The following is a 24,857-nucleotide window of genomic DNA, read 5'->3' as shown; positions in this document are numbered from 1 at the left end:
GTCCTCCCCTACAGTGACACACTTATTTATCCAGCAAGGCCACACCTCTGAAGAGGGCCACTCCCTTTGGGGGACCATTTCATTTCAAACCACCACAAGGCCCTAGAAACATAACCTGGTTATGGTACATGATCATGTTTAAGGCACAAATGCTCCATATTAAAGATTAGTCTTTAAGATCATAATTACAATGCATGCAAGTGTAATAAACAAATAAAAACCTATACTCATCCAATAAATCAAGCTTCTGTAATATCTTTCACAGAGTTAGCTCTTATCTTCTTTTCTTTTCAGATACAACATACCAAATTCTGCAGTCTTTTTACTAGCATCTTATTATTTGATAATTTCACACACTATGTTTTGATCATAGTCACACACACACACACACACACACACACACACACACACACAGTTCTTCCTATGTCTACCCTTTCCACCTGCACCTCTGTATTGGGATGGAAAGATGGCTCAGCCATTCAAAGCAGATACAAGTAGCTATGGTTCCAACTCTATCCAGTATATCTACTACCTTCTGGCCTCTGTGGAAACCTGCACACTCACACACACACACACACACACACACACACACACACACACACGCACACACATACAAAATTAAATTTAAAATTAAACAAGATAAAGACAAAAATTAATTCCATGTCTGAACAAATGTTGTCCACCCTTGGTACAAGTCAAAGCATGTCACTCTGCACTGTGGCTATTAGGCACTAATGTTCCTGTTACTAGTCCCCGCACTATGGATTTTCCAAAGGAAAATTTACAACCACATAGATCTGCAAGATCATAATCTTGGCATAAGAAACCTTTTACACTGAAACACTTAACTTTTGTAAGCATTCATTATGTTGCTTTGATTTTCTCCTGTGGACACAAGTGCTAGTTAAGGGATCCATTCCAGTATCTTGCCTCTGGCCAAGGACTCCTGTCTTTGCGTAGGGTGTCACATCCGAGTCTGGCCAAGGACTCCTGTCTTTGCGTAGGGTGTCACATCCGAGTCTGGCCAAGGACTCCTGTCTTTGCGTAGGGTGTCACATCCGAGTCTGGCCAAGGACTCCTGTCTTTGCTTAGGGTGTCACATCCGAGTCTTAGCATAGCACTGTTGCTGCCTCTGCTCTAACTCACCTTCTTGACTATTCTGTGCATCAGAGAGTAAGATCTTGGAAGCTAATCTTACTATGTCTGAAATTCAGGTAGTTTTCCTAGTTTGCGGCCACCCAGGATTCCCCATCCCCTGTGAAGAATGGGAGTAAGGGCCGATTGGGGACTTAAGGAGAGGGAGAGATAAGCAATAGAACAACTTGAACAGAAATTTGGTTTTTAAACAAGAGAAACACATCTCAGGGAGGTACATGTGAGAAGATACGGTTCAAGCAGGTTAAGTTCATGAGTAATCTCTGTAGTCTTAGCTTACAAAGTTCCAGGTTTGTGTCATTTTATTTCACGTTTTTGAATTGCAAACATTTTTACCTTGTTTTACTTGCTTTCTCTATACTTTTCATAGTGGAACTTAAATGCAACATGCAGAATGACACACACAGATGACATACACACATGTGCACACACACACACATACATCCTTCAAGCTTGTTTTCCATCCTTTCTGATCCTACATAGGTACTTGCTGTTGCATAAGACATTTGACATCTTCACTTTTAGCGATAGTCCTCTTCCCTGTCCTGATTTTGCAGGAGAGATGAAAGCTTTCATCATGTGGGAGATGGAACTGAAATTTCAGAGTCATAAAGTGGCAGCTTGTATTTCTCTTTTAACATTTGAGCCAACGGTGATCTGTTTTTAAAAAATGGACAAAAGTTTATTTGAGTCAGCTTTTAAAAGTCAAAGTGAGCTAGAAAGATGACTAATTGTCTACAGATTATAATGTGCCATTACTTTTATTAACACTAGAAAATTGGGTGAGGCACAGTTCGGCACATATGAGATGCAGGTGATCCGTATTAAGACTGGCATCTCGCCTGGGTGATAGCCAACTTTCATCAGATTTGGAGGCACTACTAGGATGAATAATAATTAAAATATATACCTAATCGCTGCCTGTCTGTTGGTAGTGCTAATTGCTGTCATTGAAGAGACTGAATTGTTTAAGAGAAGCAGAGAGAAAGAGAAAGTCATTCTTCATTGAAGCTATCTCCCTGTATCACTGGGAGCCTAATTTTAGAACCTATAGAAGTCATGATTTTTGAATTTATTAGAGGCCGTGATGAATGATAAAACAAATCATTCATTTACATATCTTGACACTGCTGTGGAAAATACTTATTTCTTACAAGCGAGTGTCACATTGTATATAAAAGCTGGCTAATTGTGTGCTAATCTTCTGCATTATCGCGAATTCTCTGATGTGCTAGTCTATCAATGGTAATATTAATTTTTCTTATTTCGGATGTATGAACTATCTTCTAAAACCCTATTTCTTTTATAATTTCTACTTCTCTTACATTGTGTAATTTTATGTTCAGCTGCTAATTAAGATGAGAAGTGCGCATTATAGAACTTATATCCATTTCAAACCATCCAGCTTTTGTCAGACATGAAAAATACGAAATTTTATCTGTTTTAATTATAAAGAGAGTGAAAGCACTTAAGAACATTACTAGATGTGTTTGTTTTCATGGTTTTTTTTCCAACACAGTTCAATAGTTTCATTGATCTACTGTTTCTTAGAAAAATCTGCCTTGCTTTGTGAGCTTGAGTCTGTAATCTCATACAGCAAACCCTTCCTTTATGTTATCCCTGCTCTCTCTGGTCCCAGAACAGTAGGGTTGCCTTGACAAATCTATTCAAAAGCCGTTCCTCGGCCTTTATTGGTGGGGCCTGGGGCCTTTGAAATTTTCTCTTCACTGCAACACAGCTGACATCTTCTTCCAGACAGAATGAATTAAGGAAATACAACAAGACACTTGATCTGCCAGTCAAGGACCCTTCCTCAGTGCGAGCGGGTTCCATGGTGCACAGCCAAGGCAGCAAACATCTAAAATGCACAATACATACTGTTTACCAGGATAGCGGTCACCCGTTTCTCCAGCATGATTGATGGAAGGGCTTCTGTTAAAATAGAATCTGTCTGTGGAAATTCTTTGTGTGTGTTTATCTGTGTTGTGAATACCTTTAAAACATTATAATTACATCTTTTCCACCAGAATTTAGATATATGCTTACGTTTATAAAAGAAATGGAATGTTATTTCATTCATCTGAGTTGCAAATGTTCATTATCTGAGAGAGTGAGCATTAATAGTGAAGTTTTGTGTCTTCTGTCACCGCTCCAGCTCACCAGGCTGTGTTCGTGTATAATTTTAATATATTCATTGATGTGGACCCAGAGTAAAAATTCAAAGGAAGTATGGGCCAGATTTGAGGCTTTTCTTCCTTCACATCTAACTTTTCTTAGAAATAGATTAGATTATACTTTACAGATTATATATCTTAGCATCAACACAGATTTTTTTGTTGAATTAGAAAAGGTAAATTTTTCCACAGTCATTAAAAATTAGTGACTGTTTATGTATGAAAAATATTTTAAATTGATGAAATATAAATACACTTCTAGTGATTTATTTTATATGATAAATTTACCTCTTCAACCTAAAAATGTAGTTTTCCTTTCAATTCTACGTGATCAACATTGTATCTGTTACTTTGCAGAACTGTTGCAACTGGGTCTCCAGCTCAGAACCTCTGGACACATCAGTGGAGTCCATGCTGCCTGACTGTCCCCGAGTCTCTGCAGGTATGTGCTTGGTGGAAGCACAACATGTGCTCTACAGAAAAAAAAAAGCATGCTGCTTTGATGGAAATTCTGTTACATAAATTAAATATGTTGTTCTATCTCAGATTATTCATAACATATCACATTTGTCTAAAACACTTGCTCAAATTGTTTAAGTAGCTTATAATGCTTATCAACATACTTAGTAATGTGATGGGCGAAGCACTTCAAGAATAGTTGGATAGTTTCTGCTGGTCTTAGGCAGGTAAGACTGTGCCTAAAAGACAAGAACTCAGTAGCCATTTAGAACCTCAGAAAGATGGTTGTCTCTAAGTACCAATCCCATATTTCAGGCAATCATGTCATCTAGAGAAAAATTATTTTTATGCAAAGATTTTAGGTGGACCTTGTGTGTAAGGTAGGATTTGGATGTAGAAAGATGTGCAAGATAGTATCCCAAGGGGGGTGGGGGGGAACCAGCAGTGGAAGGAACAGATCTGAAGATGTTGAGAGCTGGTAAACGCAAGCATGTGTTGCCTACTGAAAGCAAAAAAGGAAGTGAAACAGTAAGACGGCCAGGAGCAGCTGGACTCTGGGATGTGTGAGGATGGCATCCATTTACTGCCTAAAGGGTTTGTTTCTGAGCACCTAGATGAAGAAAGTGCTGTTACGTTGGCCATTGCTTTCTTGATTTTGCTTTTGCAGTTCCCAGTAATTTTTATGAAAACACAGAGTGAGCAGTGTATCTAGTGAGAACTCACTTGCTGTGAGTCTGAGTGCTGGAAAATGAGCATCAATTCAGAACACAGCCTAGTCCATGCCTCAGTCCCAGATGACAGCTAACCAGGAGTAAGTGTGTTTGTTTTATGAAGGTGACCATTCGGTGGCGAGTTCAAATTCTACGTGGTGAAGTGCTCTTTATAGCTAAATATCATTATCGTTAGCACATAAACTTTAACTGAGCCTCACTGTTACCACAGCTAATATTTTAGGTTTGTGACTCGAGGTTTAATAAGATAAATAAAACTATGGTGAGATACCTATGCTGTGATATATTTGTATATGGATATTGTGCAACCTGTTATTGTTGCTCATGGTGGCTTTCTGCTGAGAAATCCCACAATTTGCAAACACTGACTCAGTACTCCTAGGAAAAGGCAGAATTAGTTTCTTGGGAGCCTCTGGTCACCTTTTATCACCCAGTCAATGCAAGCTCCTAGTTTTATATGTGTTTCTACTTAAACACACATCGTATCACATGTATTGTTTACTCATTATGTTGAAATTCATGCTTGGGCACAGCTTACACATATATTTCTCCATAAGTTCTTTTATAATTTTCTTGAGATAAGGAATATTAGTTAGAAAGTACCATAGCACCATTTCTGGGGAATCATTTGAAATCATGAAGTCAAAACACAAAAAATGAGAAAAATAAGACACTCGGTAGTCCATGAAAAGTCTACTTTTTCTGGTATGATTTTTAAATAACTTCTTTATTGACTCTTTGGTAGTTTCACATCATGCACCCCAATTCCATTCTCCTGGTCACCCTTGTCCTCCCCTCATCCCTTCCACATCACCTATAAGGAAACAAATCAAAGTAATCAATCAAGCAAACAAAAGCAAAAGCAAAAATAAAAATACATAAAACAAACAAACATAAAATCCCACAACAGAAAAATCTCTTTGCATCTCCTTCTCTCCACCTTCTGCAACACCTCGTCATTCATCATGGTGGAAGTGGGGGATTGTATGATAAACAACACAAGGCATATAGTACACCTCTTCGTTCCATCAGTTTTACTGGCAAATGTTCGTTGCAGTGAGTCACTGGTCTGGCTCAAGACCTCTGGTTTCTGGTCCACCACCATCACTGGATCCTAACCAGAACTCCTGGGGATATCTTGTGTCTGTTACCAGTCTTGGAGAACTTATGGGTATCATTCCACAGGACCAGTCTTTCCACCAGCTCCAGTCAGTCATAGATGGGCGGACGCTAGGGTGGGTCAACTCAAGGCCCTTCTGTGGGCCCGGATAGTAGCCAAGCTGGTGAGTCCAGGCCCCTGGGGCCACTCACCTTGGGTGACTGGGTGGGGTCAGCTCCCCTACATGCATGCCCTCGGGGGTCCTTTCACACTGGCCTGTGGTGAGGGGTGGGGGCCATCTCTCCAGCGTGCAGGGGCTAGCTCTCTTGCTGTAGTGGCCAGTGAAGGATGTGGCAAGCTCAGCATGGCCCTCTGATTTCATCTTGCTTGGTTGCTAGGGTCTCCCAAGGTGACACAGGCCACAGACATCCACACAGACCCCAGCTGTAGCTGGACCACAGACACAGCCATGGCAACAACTTGGGCCTAGTAGAGAAAAGTCCTCTTTTTTACAATATTAAAACTGAAACAAGAAGGCAGAGTAGAGTCTATGGAAACATGAGTAATTATTCAAATTTTTGTAACTCTGTCTATGATTTGGTGGTTACAAGTAAGTTGTAGTGAACAGCTGGATTCAGAAGTCTGGAATACAGATAGAATGAAGACCCATTATTTTATCGGTATAGATGACAGGATTTTTTTCCTTTACTTGTATTTGACTAGAGCTAGTTAAACAGGTTTTACAAGGACAATAATTTTTATTTGATACTGGGATTTTAATATCCAAAACAAACAATTATGGATATTAGATGTAAAGTAGAAAAGAATAAAAATGGGCTAGAACTCATAAGCAAGAGCTGGAGTCCACAAAGATGGACTGAGTTTATCTTATTGTCTCTGTATGCTGTACATATGTCCTATAGAATCCCATGTCCTTTATCATGGACTTAAATAATACATCCTCTCTCCAGTCATCAGAGATACTGAAGGGAAATTCAAAGGAAGGAAGAACAAGAGCAGTCCTTGCTACTTCTTTACACCCTAAGATGAACCCAAAAGATGTGTCCAGATGTATATGCAATAAATGGGTCCTACTCTGCAATGTACAAATCCCTGTCTCACTCCCACCCCCAAACACACACACACACACACACACACACACACACACACACACACACACACCCTTATGTACTTTCTTAATAATAAGCTTAGGAAAAAGAATTTTGAAAAATGTAGTTCAGCCTAGTCAAATGTCTAGTTTCACACTCATGTGCGCCTTCTTACTACACAGTCAAGTCGAGAGTGATGGCTCACATCTGTGACTCTAATACTTCACTTACGGGGATGATTACCACAAGTTCAAGACCAGATTGGTTAGTCCCCAAGTAGGAGTAGTGAATTACAGCCAGCCTGTGATCCACATACATACATACATACATACATACATACATACATACATACATATATGTGTGTGATATGCATCCATAAATATCAAAATAAGAAATATTATTAGTTTCTTAATTTTTGAAACTGTTCATGTAATTAAAGCTGATATTTATAGCTTCCTTCTATGATGAATTCAGCACCCTAGTGACTTTCATTTGGTTAAGATTCTTCACCTATTGAAATGACCCATCCCTTTGTTCCTGGAAGGTCTGAACCATAAACAATCCTGCTTGAATTAGTGTTTTATAAACTCTATTGAAAATAATTCCAGGAAGTACTAACAGGCAGCCTAGAGAATTTCATCATTGATGATTATCTTTTCTATTCTGTTTTGATAAAGCTCCATGACCAAGGCCACTTCTAAAAGAAAGTATTTATTTGGGGCTTACAGTTTCAGAGGGTTAGAGCCCATGATGATAAAGCAAAGGAATGGTAGCAGAAACGACTGAGATCTTACATCTTGATACTCAAGTAGGAGGCATAAAGAGGAGTGGGGAGAGAAAGAAACTGGAATGGTGCAGTCCTTTGAAATTTCATAGCCCACTCCCAGTGACACACCTCTTGATCCTGCCCAAACAGTTCCACTAACTGGGAACCAAGTATTTGCATAAGCCTGTGAGGGCCGTTTTCCTTCAAACAACACACAGATAATTTTTCCTTACCCACCATGTCAAGGCAGCTCAGTTTTCATTTGGAAATAAGGAACTGTCATTCAGATAAGAGAGTAGCAGCATTCATTCCCTGTTGCTTCAGGAGCATTGGAAGATCAAAGTGGGAAGATCCTGGTTTGAATTTTCATTTCTGTAGCATTCTTATTGTGGTACCAATGAAATATTCCTTTTTTTGGAACCAAGACCTTAGAGCAGAAAGGGCCTGAAGTCACAGAAGTGGGAAACAGCTGTTTTATTAGTAAATCACTAAGGGTAACAGAGAAGTTAGTCCCACTTCTATTCCTTCATTCTCAGAGCAAAATACATGGCTGTTTATTAAACACTGGCTTAGAGGACACACTGTTTCAGCTCCACCAGTTGCTGCTAACCTAACAGGCATGCATCATAACTGAATTTCCCAAAGGTCACTCCACTCTCTGTCCAGCCTGCTGCTGAGCGACAGCAGGGAACATGGTGAGGCCATGGAGTGCTGGCAGACCTCAGGCTCCCCTTTGCCTCTTCCTGCACACTCTGATGAAAATCAGTCACTGAGCTACAAGCTGCTCTGTGGAGAGACTGGCATGGGAAAGAACTGGTGTCTCTGGGAAAAAGCCAATAAAGACTTGAGGTCTGCAGCTGCCACATGAGTGACTTTACAAGAGGATTCTCCCCCAAGTTGAGCCATGAGTCAACTGCAGCTCCGGGCTGATTGTTGCCTCGTGAGAAATCCCATGCAAGATCATTCAGCTAAACTGTGCTCAGATTTATGACCCACAGAAACTGAGGTGATAAGTATTGTTTAGGGTATGATTCACTTTACAGGCACAGATAGTTAATATTGCAAATTTCAACTTCAACTCTGGTGGTCACTATCCTCTATGCAACAACACCATCATGTACTTATTTAGGGTAAAGCCTTATGAGGCTTACCTTCTGATACCGTGGGCCTTCAGGGCAGTTCTTTAGAAAAACATTTAAAAACTCACTGAAAATCACATTTCCACCCCTCCTTCCCTCCTCATCCCACTCCCGTTAGACTTTGCCCCCTCCCGCCCGTTAAAGCATGTTTTAGTTTTTTTCACGTTTACACTGTCATCTAAATTATTCAGCTGCTTTCTTGCCAGTTTTTTGTTTTTTCTTAGAACAAAAGTTGCTACTCTGTAGAATCTTCATATGGGTTGGAGTCCAACAAATTTAGGAGATTTCCTGCCAAATAGAGAAACAGGACAATCCCAAGACCAAGGCCAGGCTAGAATACCTAGCTCTCAGATAAACTAGACAGCCTGGGCATCACAACAACAATCTTGCTCAAAACAAAAGGAGATTTTTATATATACTCAGTAGTATGTATCCATCTAGTCTTATGTAGTAGGAGGTCGCTTGTTTGTTACTGGCTGCTCAGCCCTGAAATAATCACACAGAAACCATATTATTTGCAATACTGTTTGGCCAATAGCTTAAGTGTATTCCTGGCTAACTCATACATCTTAATTTAACCCATTTTTAGTAATCAGTGTATCGCCACGAGGCTGTGGCTTACTGGGTGAAGTTCCAGCGTTTGTCTCTGGAGGGCTACATGGCTTTTCTCTGACTCCACCCTTTTTCTCCCAGCATTCAGCCTAGCTTTCCTTGCCTAGTTCTGTTCTGCCCTGCCATAGGTTCAAAGCAGTTCTTTATTAATTAGTGGTAATCACAGCATACAGAGGGAAATCCCACATCAGTCTTCAAATATTAAATATATTAATACTTAGTTCTGGGTACTGTTCTGGGGCAGTTTCCCTTAACTGTCTTTTCCCTTGAAGTTAAAACAAGAAGGACAAAGAAATGTAAGGACGATAAGCACTGGAAGAGACATGTAAAACTGAAATGGGATGCTCGCATGCGGTGCACAGTGAATGGTAAAGTTTGCTGTGTATGAGGCAGCACTTTGAGGGTAAGAAGGCAGGAAGCTGTGAATGTTTGGATGGAGGCTATGCTTGATAAGCACCGCAATCTTCTGACTTAGGCTGCCACAGCAATGCTGACAGGATGCTCTTTGTCACAAGTAGTTCTTCCTGGAGCTGTAAATGGCCAAGGCTGGTGAGCTTTCCTTCTTCTCCACGCCCCCTCTCGGCATACTCACACAGTCCTTGTGGGTCCACTCAGCCAGTGTATACTAGGCACCAGGCACCGGGCACTGCCTCTGGTGCTGAAGATTCTGTGCTGAATTAGAACGGATAAATTTGGAAAATGGATGAGATAGAAAAGTATATAGCTTTCTTCATCGCCGGTTTGATACCTAGGAGCAGCTACTGTCTTTATCCCTAGGTTAAACCTTTAATTTGCATGGTTGCCAGCGTCACCCAGGGCTTCTTCTCCTGCCTTACCACAGCCAGACCCCCCCCCCATCTCCAGTGTGGCACCTGGCACCAGCTGACACATTGGTTTGTGATCTTTTTCAGGCCAAATTATCTTCCCATTTTATCTTTCCAACCATCTTGAGAACTCATTAAGGAAAATGCCTTCCATTTCCCAGCTTCTACCTAGAGGGGTCTAAGTGATAAAAATATTTTTGCCTGCCCTGACATGGGCCCAAAGTAAGTGTGACATTAATTTAGTGAAATTAAAATCTGCTTCTTATGGGAAAAAAAGAAAAGTCTATAGCTTTCTTTAGTGGTAGGAGGAAATACAAAGCAGGAAGAGAGGGCCTGAACTGTGTGCATAAAAGAGAGAATATGAACATTGAATGTGCAGCCAGAAAGGCCTAGTGAAGAAGGTTACTGGCATTCCTAGGACATTCCTCAGTCCTGCCTCCCTCCCCCTGCTGCACGGTGCTTGCTTACTCAGAGATCCTTAAAGCTCTGAGGTGATAAATATTTTCTCTCAGTTGTCTTTTCTTCTGAGTCCTAGAAAATATCAACTCTTTCCTCAGACCTGCTTTGCCAGTTTTCTGAAGTTCATGGCTGTCATAGAGCATGGTTACCAGAGATTATTATAGTCTGGCCGCTGCTCCTGAAGCAGTCTGTGCTCTGCTCACAGAGTTGACAGCTTCCAGAGGTGAGCAGTCCAAACACTTGGACCTACATGCATGTAGATGTTGTGCCAGGACCTGGGAGACAGCCTTCTGTAGTTCCAACAATGTCTGCATACTCTTCAGGGAGATTGGAGTACTCACTCGGTACCCATGCGCATTGCATATGCCCTTCAAGACCCTTATCCGTTCTGCTTCTCACCCCTACAGTGGTTTGGACAGGCTGTTCTTTAGCATTTCAATTCATTCCGAATACCTGATACAAAGCTAATCATATAATGTAAAAAGGAGGAAACGAAAAAGTAGTAGCTGACTATCTTGTGATCTAAGAATGGAAACAGAAACTGAAGTGTATCGAGATGAACATTTCTTAACTTAGGTAGAAGTGGACCATTGATTAAAATGCACCTCACTGCCAAGATGCATGAACACAAAGTGGATGTTAGCAATTAACAGGCAAATGTGAACTGGTGACAACCTGCTATTGTAACCCTAGTTTTTCTTCAGTAGACCAAGTTAACTGTTTGTACTAAATATTTACCAAATATTCGCTTTGATATATTGCTGGAAATACAACCTGAGGAAATGACATGCCAGAGTTCACCTCTTTTTATTAGTAAATAATAACTTCCTTTCTAAAGATAGCATGAAATCTCAACAGTAATTGCCTCTGAAAAGTGGTATCATGCAAAATGTGTAGTCAAGTTGTCTATTACAGTTTTGGATACATCTCTAGCTAATTAGGTAATTGAAAATCTATACTGTGTCTTGTAAGCATCTTAAAATTCAGGACCTGTTGGCATGTGTGACACGGTATCAGTTTTACTGTGCACTCACTAAAGTGTTTCGGTACCCCCCTTCCACTCAGAGGGTGTACTCCAATCTGTTAGCTGACAGCACTGCTCGGGCAGTTGTTGCTGTGGAACTGGCCTTGTGGCTTCTACTCATCGTTTATTTTCCCTGTTCCTTGTTTTCTGCTGTTATAATTGTACTGAATGTAAGGCATGAGTGTTCTGAGTGATCCCCAAGAATTATGTGTTCAATGAATCCTTCATTAGAAATAACTAGAATCTGGAATTCTGAGGAAATCATTGAAGAGAATAAGTTTAAGAAACCTATCTAAATATGTTTCTCATCAGGTGTCGTGCTCTCTAATTTTTATCACAGTGAAGATAAGTAGTCTCACTTCGGAAATCCCATTTTTAAAAAAATAAATTAAATAGCTACCACATTTGTTGTTGTTGTTTTCAGCTTTCTAAAACAACTTGTGAAAAAACCTTCAAAGAACTGGGCATTTAGTAAAGGTGGCAACTTTCCTTTGACTAAAATCTCCTCTTTAAAGATGAAAATGTCAAAATCGATTATCTTTAGAATGCTTTTGGATAAATAACTGAATAATATGAATTTTTATGTGTTCTTTAAAATTAGTTATAGTTGTTAGGAAGGTTAAATTGGCCTTGACTTTCAGTCTTCCCACCTAGAAATTCTTGGTTGTCCCAGCCCGTAAAACCCCTGGCCCCTAGCCTACACATCTCTCTTCTCTGCCCTTCCTGTGTGCTTTGAATGGGTCTATGTGTCTTTCATTTCTCTTGGACTGTGGCCTGTGCATCCCACTGCCCCAAATCTGTTTCTTCCCTAGTGTACCTTCCTGCTTCTGCTTAACTGCCTGGTGAGAGACGGAGAGCATGTAAAGTCAGTAGTAATCCTTGATTCTAAAATGAAAATCCCACGTGACCATTAGCCAGTTTTCATAGTACAGATATTTTCTACTTACAGAATCCTAAGATATTCAAAGTTGGTTATTAGCGTGCTGAAAGAGGGAATATAATTTTTAGTTTTTATTTCATCACATTTCTTAAAATATCATTTTTTCCAAAAGGAAATTACTTCTATTTATAAAATTTGAGATATAATTTGATCAGTGACTTAAGTTTGCATGTGTGAAAATTGATGTGGAGAGTCTTTGAGACTCTGCATTAGTATTTCTGTCCAAAGTGTCTGTCATATCTCCTTCACCTGTGCATATCTCACACCAGTTATTCAAAATGTTGTGCTGGTGAGTGAAGTGAACATACATAGTTTGTAGGAGGCTAGACAACCATACGGCATCATCTTAACTGGATCAAGTTGTTTTCTGTAACTTCAGTTCTTAGCTTGAGCAGTAGCTCTGTTGGTAATATGGGTGTCAGTCAAGAAGAGCCCTGTGTTCAGACACAATGTCCATAGAGAAACTGGGCATGCAGTTCATCTGTAATCCCAGTAGTGGGGCATGGGGACGGGCAGAGTCCTGAAGCTGGCTTGCCAGCCAGCCTAGCCCTGTTAGTAAACTCAATGAGAACTTGATGAGAAACCCTGTCTCAAAAAATAAAGTGCAAGCAGTTGAGAAAGACAGCCAACATTCACCTCTGACCTCCACATGCATAAGTATGCAAAACGCACATATATATGCACATACACAGAAACAGGAGCATATGCACACACAACACACAGAATTTCTTAATTTATAAAATACTATGACTAGTACTTTTATTAAGTAGCACTCTGCCACATTAAGAAATTATTATATATTCTGAACATGTACCTACTTCCAAACTAATAGAAGAACCTTGCTTTTTTTTCTTTTGATATGACAAAGGAATAAATGTATTTTATTTTAAACTAGTGTATGGTAAAGTTATTGATTATAGCAATAATAAACTAATGCATAACTCATATATACACGTATCACAGCACACATTTGCCCAAAGCACACATACTTCCTCACACCCCACTGGTGGCAGGGTCTTCCCCTAGAAGCCCCCGGACCCAAGTCCACTTTGACTTACTGAGGAGACAGACACAGGACAGCAAATTCCAGATTAGCAGAGAGTCATGCTTCATTCTCTTGAGACTTCTTTCCTTTCAAAGGCCAGATGCCCTCTCGGAATACATGAGGATGTCTGTGAGCAGGTACCAAGGAAGAAGATGAGCTTCCTGGTACAGATGTTCTTAAAGTTACCAGTCGCTTTCTTGTTATAAGGCAGCTGAGCATTCTCGTTCCCACCTGCTCAGACTTCTCTCCCTCCATTCCAGGTTAGCTCTTACCCTGCCTTTCACTGCCAGTCAGTCTTCTGCCTCCTCAACTGCGCCTGATCCACCTTCCTTCCCACCTTTGTTCTTATTTCATTGGCAAAACTCACAAGATACATTCATCCTCAGTGGAGATAAAACTTTATTCTACCATGTACCATGTACTCTTGACTGGGTATGTCTAAAAAGGGAAGTGAAGGGGATGCATGTCCCCGGGAAGCTGACCAATAAGCTTCTTATTACTGTCTACCCCTCACTTCCATGCTCTGAGAGAAATGGGCAGAAGAAACCTCAAAGCCCACTCCCACAGTTAAACACTCCCTCCAACAAGGCCCCACACCTCCTAATAGTGACACTCCCTTTGGGGCCCATTTTCTTTCAAATCACTACACAAAACAATGTCTTCTTTGAAATTCAATTATTACAGAAAATGTAACAGAAGTAGAACATCAAGTTTTAGCTGGAACTTGGCAGGTTAACAGGCTTGCCACTGACGCCATGATTGGTAACATGCTCCACAGACTCTTTGTATCTTCGCCAAGAAGTTGTAAAATTAAATACTTAAATAGTGCTGGTAGATATGTTGCTTCTAGTGTTCTGATCCCAGTTGGTTTGATGGAATTGTTTCCCACAGTTCAGAGTCTTTTAGAAGACATGGCTCTTATCTGTTTATGCTACCTCTATACAAAGACTGAAAAGCGTATTCTTGGGAGCTCAAGCAATGGACATTCTGATTTTGACATGACTCAAGAGAGGCTGACTCTGTGGCTTGTTTTCCTTTATACTCAAAGTCAGGTGACACTGGAAACTCTAGTAATTAATATTATAAAGATACATTCCTTGTATTCTCTAAAAAGTGAATTAACACAACAGTACACAACAGTGACTCTGGAAGAGGTTTCAGTTTGGCAAGCTGGTAAAATGCTTTTGTTTTCCTTCTCATTTCTTGTGGGTTTGTGTTCATGTGTGTATGTGCAGTTGTGTTTGTTAGTTTGTGTGGTGGTGTATGGTTTGTGAGGTGGTGTACGTTTTGCATGGTGTGTGTTTTGCGTGGTGGTGGTAGTGTATGTTTTATTTGATAGAGTCTTACTTCGTAGTCCAGGTTGGCTTTGAACTCATAATCCTGCCACCTCAGGCTTTCCAAGTGCTAGAATTAGGAATGTGCTCTGATTAAAGTTTTATCAAGTTAGATGTTAAAAGAAGTTTTCAATGTACAGGTTTAGATAAATTCTTCCTACCTCTTAAATTCAGTAGTCCTTATTATATTTCATGCCACCTAAACTAGAGTTCATTTTTGAAAGAATGCTTGGGCACCTCTGCTCCATTTGCTTTCCATTCATAAAGTTTCTTGACAAGATTGCAAGGACATTCACTTGGAGAGATAATAGCACTAAAGTCAGTTCATTTTACATCTCCAAAAATAATTTCTGAGCACCTTTAGATTTATCCAGAGTAAACGGGAACTCTGTCCCACTTGTCATTGGCATCTCTGAGCCCATGGCATGTGCTGAATTTCTGCTTCCGTTCATCGCCAGCTGCCAATGCTGTTGTGCTCTTTACTGTGCAGTAGAATGGAAACTTGTCTTTAGTCTCCTGCTTGGAGGTGGAATTGGTGATCACGTGAGCATAGACAGCCGTGACTGTACTCCACGGCCAGGCATCCAGGAAGCTTTTCTTCTGTCATGGGATCAACCTCTGCTGAGTCCTGCTTGTCACACCTTTATCTCTGCTGAGTCATGCTAATCACAACTTTATCTCTGGCTTGTCACCTTGATGCCTTGTTGCTGGCCCCACTTAGCTAACTGTTCCACCTGCAAACACATAACTAGAATTTGCTAGGGCTTCTGATAAGGGCTATAGGGTTCTTACTCTCAATACTGTTTTTTAGCACAGGAAATTCCTGTCTCATTAATTCTTGGGCTTACAGAATAAAAGGAAATACCTTTTTCTGACCTGCAAATCCCTGTGTGGTCTCAGACAACATAGTTTCTTATTTGTGATATGAGTATTTTTATACTCAGCAAGTGTATGACAACAAAGTTAAAAATAACTTTGGTGGTAGTGCATACCCATCAGCCTGGCACTCTGGAGGTAGAGTCATGAGGATCTCTGTGAGCTGAGGCCAGCCTGCTCTACATAGTGAATTCCAGCACAGTCAGGGCTGCAGGTAGACCCTATAGCAATAAGAAGAAGAACAAAAACAACAGCAGCAACAACAATAAAAATGTGACTGTAAAGGTCTGTCATCCCAACCCAACGTTAAGATTTCCTTTATTCAAACCACCGCTATGTTCCAGGTTTGCTGTGCATTGTCTTATGGAAAAAGCATCTGTGCTGTGGTTAGTATTCAGAGAGTTGTCCTTCCACCCTCGATCATTTTTCCTTTATTTTACATACCCACCACAGTTTCTGTCCCCTCTCTCCTCCTGTTCCCTCCCCCTGCCATTTCCCAACTACAACCCTCCTTGTCCGCCCACTTCTCCTCTGTCTCCATTCAGAAAGTGGCAGACCTCCCATGGTCTTGAACATAGCATGACACATTGAGTTGAGATAGGACCTATCTACATCCCCTCTATAAAAACTGGGCAAGGTAATCCAGCATGGGGAACAGGTTCCCAAAAGCCAGTTAAACACCAGAGACAGGTACTGATCTCAGTACTAGGAGCCTTACAAACAGACCAAGCTACACAACTGCCACACACATGCTGAGGGCTTAGGTCGGTCCCATGCAAGCTCCCTAACTGTTGGTCCACAGAGTCCATGTGTGCCCAGGAACTCAGGTCAGCTATCTCTGTGGGTTCCTCCATCATGACCTTGACTGCCCTGACTTGAACTCATCAATTTCTTCAGGAGGACTCCTACAGCTTGGCCCACTGCTTGGCCACCCATGCTCTTATCATCCCAGTGCAGAGCACTGTTACTTGCAATGCAGTATTACCTGCAGTGCAAACACTACTGTGCTTTACCTGCTGTGAAAATTATCTCAAACAGCAAGACATGAAGCTAGTTAGTCTCTGCATTACTCTGACTAGCCTTTTCAATGTGGTAACAACCTTCACATTCCTAATGCTTCATTAATTTTTCTTAAATTCATAACTTATTTTTGCCATCTCATTTTGCTTTATACAGTTGTATACTTAAAACCCACAGACAGAGTGGCAGTGTGATCACTGTGATATATTTTCAGGTTGTCTTCAAGTAACTAATTTCTTGTACTGTTGTGTTAATTCACTTTTTAGAGGATATAAAGAATGTATCTTTATAATATTAATTACTAGAGTTTTCTACAATCCTAACTTCACTTCTTAGATCTGGAAGACTTTTCTGTTACTAGTCTCTGACTCTCTTTTCCTGTCATTGCTTTTGATATTGCTCCTTGACCATTCTAGATATTGCAGTCCTATATCTACCCTTCTAAAGGAGAGTGTCTAAATGCCCTGGTATCTCACAAGTGCTAACTCACCTGATGCCTGCAGAGTGGAAAAAATAAAAGACCAGAACAATTCAGTCTACTTTGCTTTTTTTCTATCTAGCTTTGGCATAATTCTTGGCTAGCTCTGATAATTTAATCCGATTAAAATAGGCTTAGTTTATTTGTGATACTACTAGCAAACTAGACCTTCTCATAGATTCTATATTTACTGACATATACCAGTTGCATAAAATACCTGGTTTCATTGGTTTCAGTACATTCACACAGTCGACTCTGGCATTTTACCTACACCCAAGTTTGCTCTCCCTCTTCCTTGTACTTCTTCCCATTGCCTTTCCCAAATGCTTCTGCTGCTTTCATCTGCCGTACTTTTTTAAAGGCTTATTTCTTTTTATGTATGCATATGAGTGTTTACCTGTATGCATGTATGTGCACCATGTGCCTGTCTGGAACCCTAGAAGGCCAGAATAGATGTTGGAGCCCCTAGAACTGGAATTACGGTTAGTTGTGAACCTCCATGTGTATGCCATAATTCAATCCTGATTTGTGCAAAAGCACCTGGTACTTTTAACCAGTGAGCCATCTCTCCAGCCCTTTGTCTTGCACACTCTTGAGCAAATACTTTCTCCCTGAAGCATTTGAAAAATTAAAATCACCATCTTGCTAGCCAATGGAATTACTGATGTTAAATTAGTGACAGTCACCCACACAAGTGTAGTAATATAGTAGTATATTATTTGTATTTTGATAAATAAGTCTTGCCTGAAGACTAGAGGCAAAGCTAAAGCCACTAGAGGCCAGGCAATAATGGCACATACCTTTAATCCTAGTTTTTGGGAGACAGTCTGATGGATCTGTGAATTCAAGACTAGCCTGGGCTACACAAGATCAATGAAGAAACAAATTCAGGTGGTCGCTCACATCTTTGATCCAAGTCTTAGGAAGTCACAAACCTTTAATCCCAGCACTAGAGTGAATATAAAATGGGAGGAGAGAGAGGCTTAGTCTGCTTTGTTTATGGTCACCCCAGCCTTGAAAGAGGTAAGACTTCTCTAGTGGCTTGGCAGCTTTGCTTTCCTGGTTTTTGGGTTAAACCCCAATTTCTGTTTCTGGGTTTTTATTATTTGTGCTACACACAAGCACTTGGTTTTTTTTTTATTGAATTTACTATTCTCAGAGCAGTGTAGATAGCTCATGAAGGTATTAACACATTGCTTGATATATACATACAAATTAATCTGTATCACAGTCCCTGGCAAGTTCCATATCTCCCAGCTGGAACTGGGAGTTTAAGGCAGCAAATATATGTAAAAGTCCAGCTGGGAGGGAGATGGTGTGTGTCAGAATGCATGGGCAAGACCTCCCTCATTCTCAACCAGTGGATCCTGATAGTTATATTTACCTTCTGAGAATGAGAGATTTAAAGAAAACTCAGGAACACAAATACTTATACTTGGTACATTTGCGTTTCCACCTAAAACACCTTTTCAGAACACTATCCTTAGTTCCAAAAATGCTAATAATAGAAAGCTTGTAACTTCCGCCTTGGGTCAGTTCTCCTGACCTGGTCTTCTGGCTATCTAACTCTCTTCTCCCTCAATAATGCCTGAGAGTCAGAGACCTCATACTTTTTGTGCTTCTCTGTAACTCCCATGGAGAAGCATGACCTGAGTCTCACATTGCAATCTAAGCTCTCATGAAGAGGTCCCATATTTGGTGAAGGTCATTGTCCAAGCAGCACTGGTTGTCTTGGCTATTCTCACAGTTGCTTCCTCTGATCTCTGTTATGCCAGCCAAATTCACTGCTTCTTATTTCCTCTGATCACACTATTACCATAGTGCATTAAATGTACTTGTAAAGAGATACCAGGATTTCCTTAGCTGTCTGAGTTCAGTTCCATTTTGTCATTCCCCAACCCCCATATGCACAAACCAGTCAAACGAGGTTCAACCGAGTAATTGACAAACCCAAGTTAATTTTAAAACTCAGTGAGTTAATATAGCCTCACTTTTAAATTTATTGTTTTTAGCTGCTTTGTTTTAACCCATTTAATAAAATAAAGCTTAGTTTAAATTCATTTGAACTCATCAGTTTTTTTTTTTTCCAATTCACTAAATGCTTCTATTCAACTATTGTTTTTAAACAACTAATGAATCTTTTCTCTCTGGTTCTCTTGTGCAAGTGAGGTATTTTTTTCTATGCAAACCTTAATGTATAATTGTCCTGTCTCTCCTTTATCTTTCTTTGTGATCCACCTTAGCAGACACTGGTTACTTTGTGAGTTGAGGGGAAGGGGGCATGGGTGTATGCGTGAAAAGAATAGCTATCAGCTCAGCTATTCCTTAGTGAAATTCTTTACATTGTAAGCTGTATTTCAGAGGCTGTCATCCAATTCAAGCAAACTAGAAGTCTTTTCAGCACTGATGCAGCAGAGGTTCATTTATTTAATAGTAAGTTGACATTTCTTCTCCTAGCACCACAAAAATAAATGAATAAATAAATGTCTCTTTGTACTGTGAGTGCCTGAGAGCCAGTAGTAAGACATGCATCCTGCCGTTAGCCCAGACTTATTCTAGCAGAAACTGATAAACTTCAAATAAGTCAGCTACTCAGTCTGCTGATATGGCATTCGATTTGCTGATTTAGAACTTCAAGGTCATATCTACTACCTTGGTTGGGTTTCATTGCTGTGAAGAAACACCATGACTACAGCAACTCTTATAAATAAAAATCACGTGATTGGGGTGTCTTACATTTTCAGAGGTTTAGACCATTATCATCATGGTGCAACATGGTGATGTCCAGGCAGACACAGTGTTGGAGGAGGAGCTGAGAGTCCTATCTGTTGACTAACAGGCAAGAGTAAGTAGTCTGAGACACTGGGCATAGCATGAACATATATGAGACTTCAAAGCTCACTTGCACACTGTTAGGCTTCCTCTAACAAGGCCATACCCACCCTAACAAAGCCATACCTCCTAATAGTGCCACTCCCTTTGGGGGCCATTTTCTTTTAAACCACATCAACAATCTTATTTTCTGTAGTTTTGAGTCTGACTTAGTATCAAAATGCCCTCTAATCCTGAGAGTGTTATATGGCAAGTCCCATGTTGTAATATAAGACAGGAAGGATGATAGCGTCCTAAAGTCAAGCCTTCTTGTTACATTGGGATTACTTTATGGTCAATATCATAAAAGTCACCATTCAACAGAAGTGTATTGTGCACTATATTAGTCAGGGTTCTCCCATGTTCTAGACTTACTGATTTCCCCAAGAATGATCTTGAATTGAAAAGATGGAGACATAAGAATTGTTGATGTCTACTCCAATAGAGAATCAAAAATGTGAAATTAACTATTAGAGAAATGCTTCCAAAGCAGCCTCTTTTCTTCCTGGGGAGAGGTCTCCATTTGGGGATATCTAACCTGAGTCGTATAGGTAATAGAAGGTACAATACACTTCCTTTATTCACTGACTACCTTGTATGTGCCGGATACTATAATAGACACTATAGACACAGCAGTAAAAAGCATACAGTGGACACATAGATAAATATTTACTAGATAGCAGTACATGCTAAGGCCAAAATAAAATAGGTGAGAAGGGAGAACAGGGTAGCAAGGGTGATCAGGGACATCATTTTCTAGTGAGAATATGTGAGCAGACTCCTAAACAGTAATGAGACTAAGAAGCAGAATTATCATTTCAGGCGGGTGGAAGAACATGAACAAGGGCACACAGGGTACATACAAACGAACTTTAGGGGAAAACAGCAGGATTTCTTGACTGATGAGGTAAGACTTTGATGAATGGTCCCCGAATGAGTGGATGAAAGAATAAAGTAGTGTAAAGTTCTGTGAACAGTCCTCATTGCCAGCTGAGAGGAGAGGGGCTGGCTTTGGAGCTCTTTGAAGACCAAAGTGATGTCATTAGGTTTTCTTTGGTTATTTCAGATTTGGATTGGTTTGAGTTTTCTTTTTTTTTTCCTTTTTTTTTCCTCATTTTTTTATTCAAGATTTCCATCTCCTCCCCTCCTCCTCCCCCTTCCCTCCCCTCCCTTCCACCCATACCCCCACTCCACCCCTCTCCAAAGACAAAGAGCCATCAGGGTTCCCTTCACTATGTTAAGTCCAAGGTCCTCCCAGCTCCCACTAAGTCCAGGAAGGTGAGCAACCAAACTGACAAGGCTCACAGTGAGCCCGTCCATGCTGTAGAGTTTATGTTCATTGCCATTGTCCTTGGTTTCTCAGTCCTCCTCCACCGTCAGCCACATTCAGAGTTTTAAAAAGTTATCTATAGAGCCGGGCGGTGGTGGCGCACGCCTTTAATCCCAGCACTCGGGAGGCAGAGGCAGGCGGATCTCTGTGAGTTCGAGACCAGCCTGGTCTACAAGAGCTAGTTCCAGGACAGGCTCCAAAGCCACAGAGAAACCCTGTCTCGAAAAACCAAAAAAAAAAAAAATTAAAAAAAAAAGTTATCTATAGCAACAGTATGAAAGATGAACCTGAAAGAGAAGCAGAAGAAATCAACTACAAGCCAGTTCTTATTGTAGTTCTTGTGAGAAATCGCAGAGACAGAAAGTTGTGCTGTTTCCAGAGGCCTGCTAGCCACTTTCTGATGCCTTTCTGATAACAGAAAGTTGAAGAACAGCTCTGAAGTTTACACTTGGGTGTCTGATTTATGATCATGTGGCCTCTGGAGGAGAAGCATGAAATAATGAATTTGGACCAGCAGAAATACAGATGTGAAAGTCAGGAAACAAGTCAAGGAAGAGTTGGCTAATACCCCCATATACACTTTTAAAGGAACAGCAGAAAGAAATACTTATTCTTGCCAGGCCCTGCAGAGAACATTAGGTTTGATACTGGGAAGGCTATCAGTGACCTCAAGAAGGCCAGTTTCAGTAGACATGGGTAGAGACATGGTAGAGACAGAGCTGAATTAAAGGGCATGAGGATGAGGTCTTCCAAGCAAAGTTGTTGTTGTTGTTGTTTCTTCCTCTTCTTCTTCTTCTTCTTCTTCTTCTTCTTCTTCTTCTTCTTCTTCTTCTTCTTCTTCTTCTTCTTCTTCTTCTTCTTCTTCTTCTTCTTCTTCTTCTTCTTCTTCTTCTCATCCTTCTCATTTTTCTTCTTCCTCTTCCTCTTTTTCTTTCTCACTCTCCCCCACTTCATCTGCCCCCTTATTCTTCTGAAGTTTTGGACCTATTAGATTTCTCTTCCCTCTTTCTTTCTTTTCCCCACTTGGGGCCTAGAGCTGAATGCCTAAGCCAGGAGCATGGTAGAAAGATGAATAGAGATCTTTGTAGCTCTGGTAGGAAAGAGGCCAGGTACAGAAAGAAGTGTCTGGTGCTGATGAGCCAGACAGGACAAGGAGTGATCTCAGTGGCCAGCTGCAGGTCATGTAAGCCCAGAAACCTGTCTCCAGAGGGAAGAAAGATGACAGACTTTTTATCTATCTGAGTGAGGAAGCTTGGAATGGGAAGCTGAGTAGGAGTACACCTTTGCAAGAGTGCTGGAGAAACATTCATTTCCTCCAGAAATTCTGCTAGTGAAGGAGTGGGGTGTGGTGCACAGTGTGAGCCTAAGTCTACAGTCTGAGGCAGTCAACTGACCCTAGTTAGAAACTGAAGCTTGTGTGTCTAAATGTTTTCAGGATATGCACAGGAGGGACTTTTACGTAAAAGATAGTAGAGATGGAGTAATTAATGAATTAACAGATACTGTCAGCAAGACCTGACATATAGGAGGTGGCTAATTAGTATTTGTGAAGCCAAGATGGTGGTTTGGAAGGCGTGATTAGAAAGGGACGTCTGATTTTCTGATAGCTCAAGGTCAATGCTTGGGTTCCATTCAAGGATAGGATCTAGGTAGAGACTGAGGACCTGACTCCATAGAGGAGCAAAACTTCAGATTTGTCTAAGTTAGGAGTTAAAAGCAACGGTCAGGACAAGAGACTCTGTTTTCAGCCCTGAGAACTCAGTAAGATACCAGACTCCAAGCCTTGGATCCCAAACACTTTGATCCAGTCACTTGCTTGCATTGCTGTCCCCGCCCACTGGGGGGCGGGGCTCGAGGGCGAGCTTGGTGGCTGTTCAGAAGCCTCGAGAGCCATCAGTTCCTACCAGACTCTTTCTGGGGGTGCTGTTCACCCTATGGCCGTCCGCAAGTCTTTAAACGTTTATCCTCTTCCAGGCAATAGTGGTGGCGGCCTGGAAGGGCCAGTTCCCATGCGAGTTGACACCCCAATCTGGTTGAGCAGCCAAGCAGCTACAGGCAGGTTAATGGTGCGGCCACCAGTCATCTGTCCAGGCTCTGAGGTGTGGGGAGTGCCTCTGGGTCCTTCACCTTATGAATTCCGAGGTGAGAGAACACCCTGTGGAGCTAGTGAAGCAAGGGCCTGGTCCCAGAATTCCTCAGAGGATGCCTGCCCAGGACCCTACATCGCCCTGAGGTACATGCCAAATTTGGCGCTGCCAGAGGACGTTTCAGCTATACAGAAAGAGATGGAGCAACTGGCCAAGGAGCTGAGACAGAAGAGGATGGCCCTGGGGTACTCACAGGCTGATGTGGGTTTTGCTGTAGGAGCTATGTTTGGGAAGGTTCTCAGTCAGACGACCATATGCCGCTTCGAGGCCCAGCAGCTCAGCCTTGCCAACATGTGGAAGCTGCGACCCCTGCTGAAAATGTGGCTAGAGGAAGTAGATGAGAAGAACCTTCTGGGCGTATGCAGAATGGAGATGATCCTGCAGCAGGCCCGGAAGCGGAGACGTGCTAGCAGAGAGAGACGCATTGGGAGCAATCTGGAGAAAGTGTTCTTGCAGTGTCCAGAGCCCACGCCTCAACAAATCAGCTATATTGCTGGGCGCCTCCGGCTACAGAAGGATCTGGTCCAAGTTTGGTTTTCTAACCGGAGCCAGATGGGCAGTTGGCCAACCAATGATACCTCCCAGAGGGAGAATGGGGGGGCAACTGGGCCTCCCTTCCCAGGGCCACCAGTGTGCTTTCCCTTGGCACCGGGGCTCCACTTTGATTTCCCCCACTATGGAGGATCATGTCTTACACCCCTGTACTCTTCTGCCACATTTCCTGTGCGAGGAGCCCTTCTGTCTGCCCCAGCCACCACTCTGAGCCTCCCCAGGCTGTCAAGCTGAGGGGCCTACTCTGCAGGAGGAAGATCAGAGAATAGAGAGGAGGGGTCTTTGTTTCAGGGGGTTTAGCCTTTAGTTCTCTGCCTAAAGAATTTAAACAAGCTAAGGGAGAGGGTGGGAATTCCTTTGGAAGGGTTGGGAAGAAAGTTAAAGCTTATCACTAGCTTCATTTTGTTTTTCCCTTTGTTTGTCCCTGGTGTTGGCATTACAATATATTTGTGGCTTCAACATTTGTTTCTCTTTATTATTAATTAAAGACATGTCCATTGTTCCTTATTGTTTCAGGAATTATAAAGAGTTTATTTCTTTATTAACACAGTATAAAATTCAAGATGCAAGTAACAGCTTTTATTAAAAACAAACTGACCTTTGCACAGACACAAAATCCAAGGTAACAGTTACTCCTCGGAAAAGGCCGAGAAATGGAATTGGAAATCAGCACAGAACCCTTTCAGACACAGGAGCGGCCTTGCAAACCCCAT

General features: G+C 41.4%; 2 protein-coding genes across 7 annotated transcripts in view; both read left to right on the top strand.

Moving 5' to 3' along the window:
- Nucleotides 1-24,857, top strand: part of Fam172a (family with sequence similarity 172 member A) — a 442,895-nt gene that overhangs the window by 309,023 nt on the left and 109,015 nt on the right. For all 6 annotated transcript variants that reach the window (XM_038321142.1, XM_038321147.1, XM_038321141.1 and 3 more), the window contains one exon: nt 3,687-3,771. In XM_038321142.1, coding sequence (XP_038177070.1) covers nt 3,687-3,771 — 85 coding nt within the window. The remainder of the gene's footprint in view (nt 1-3,686; nt 3,772-24,857) is intronic.
- On the top strand, nt 23,380-24,378 carry Pou5f2 (POU domain class 5, transcription factor 2). Its single transcript, XM_038321154.1, has one exon. The coding sequence runs from the start codon at nt 23,380-23,382 to the stop codon at nt 24,376-24,378; it is 999 nt and encodes a 332-aa protein (XP_038177082.1).

Source organism: Arvicola amphibius, chromosome 3, assembly GCF_903992535.2.
Source record: "Arvicola amphibius chromosome 3, mArvAmp1.2, whole genome shotgun sequence".
Classification (NCBI taxonomy): Eukaryota; Metazoa; Chordata; class Mammalia; order Rodentia; family Cricetidae; genus Arvicola; species Arvicola amphibius.
This window is presented reverse-complemented; position numbering and strand designations above follow the sequence as displayed.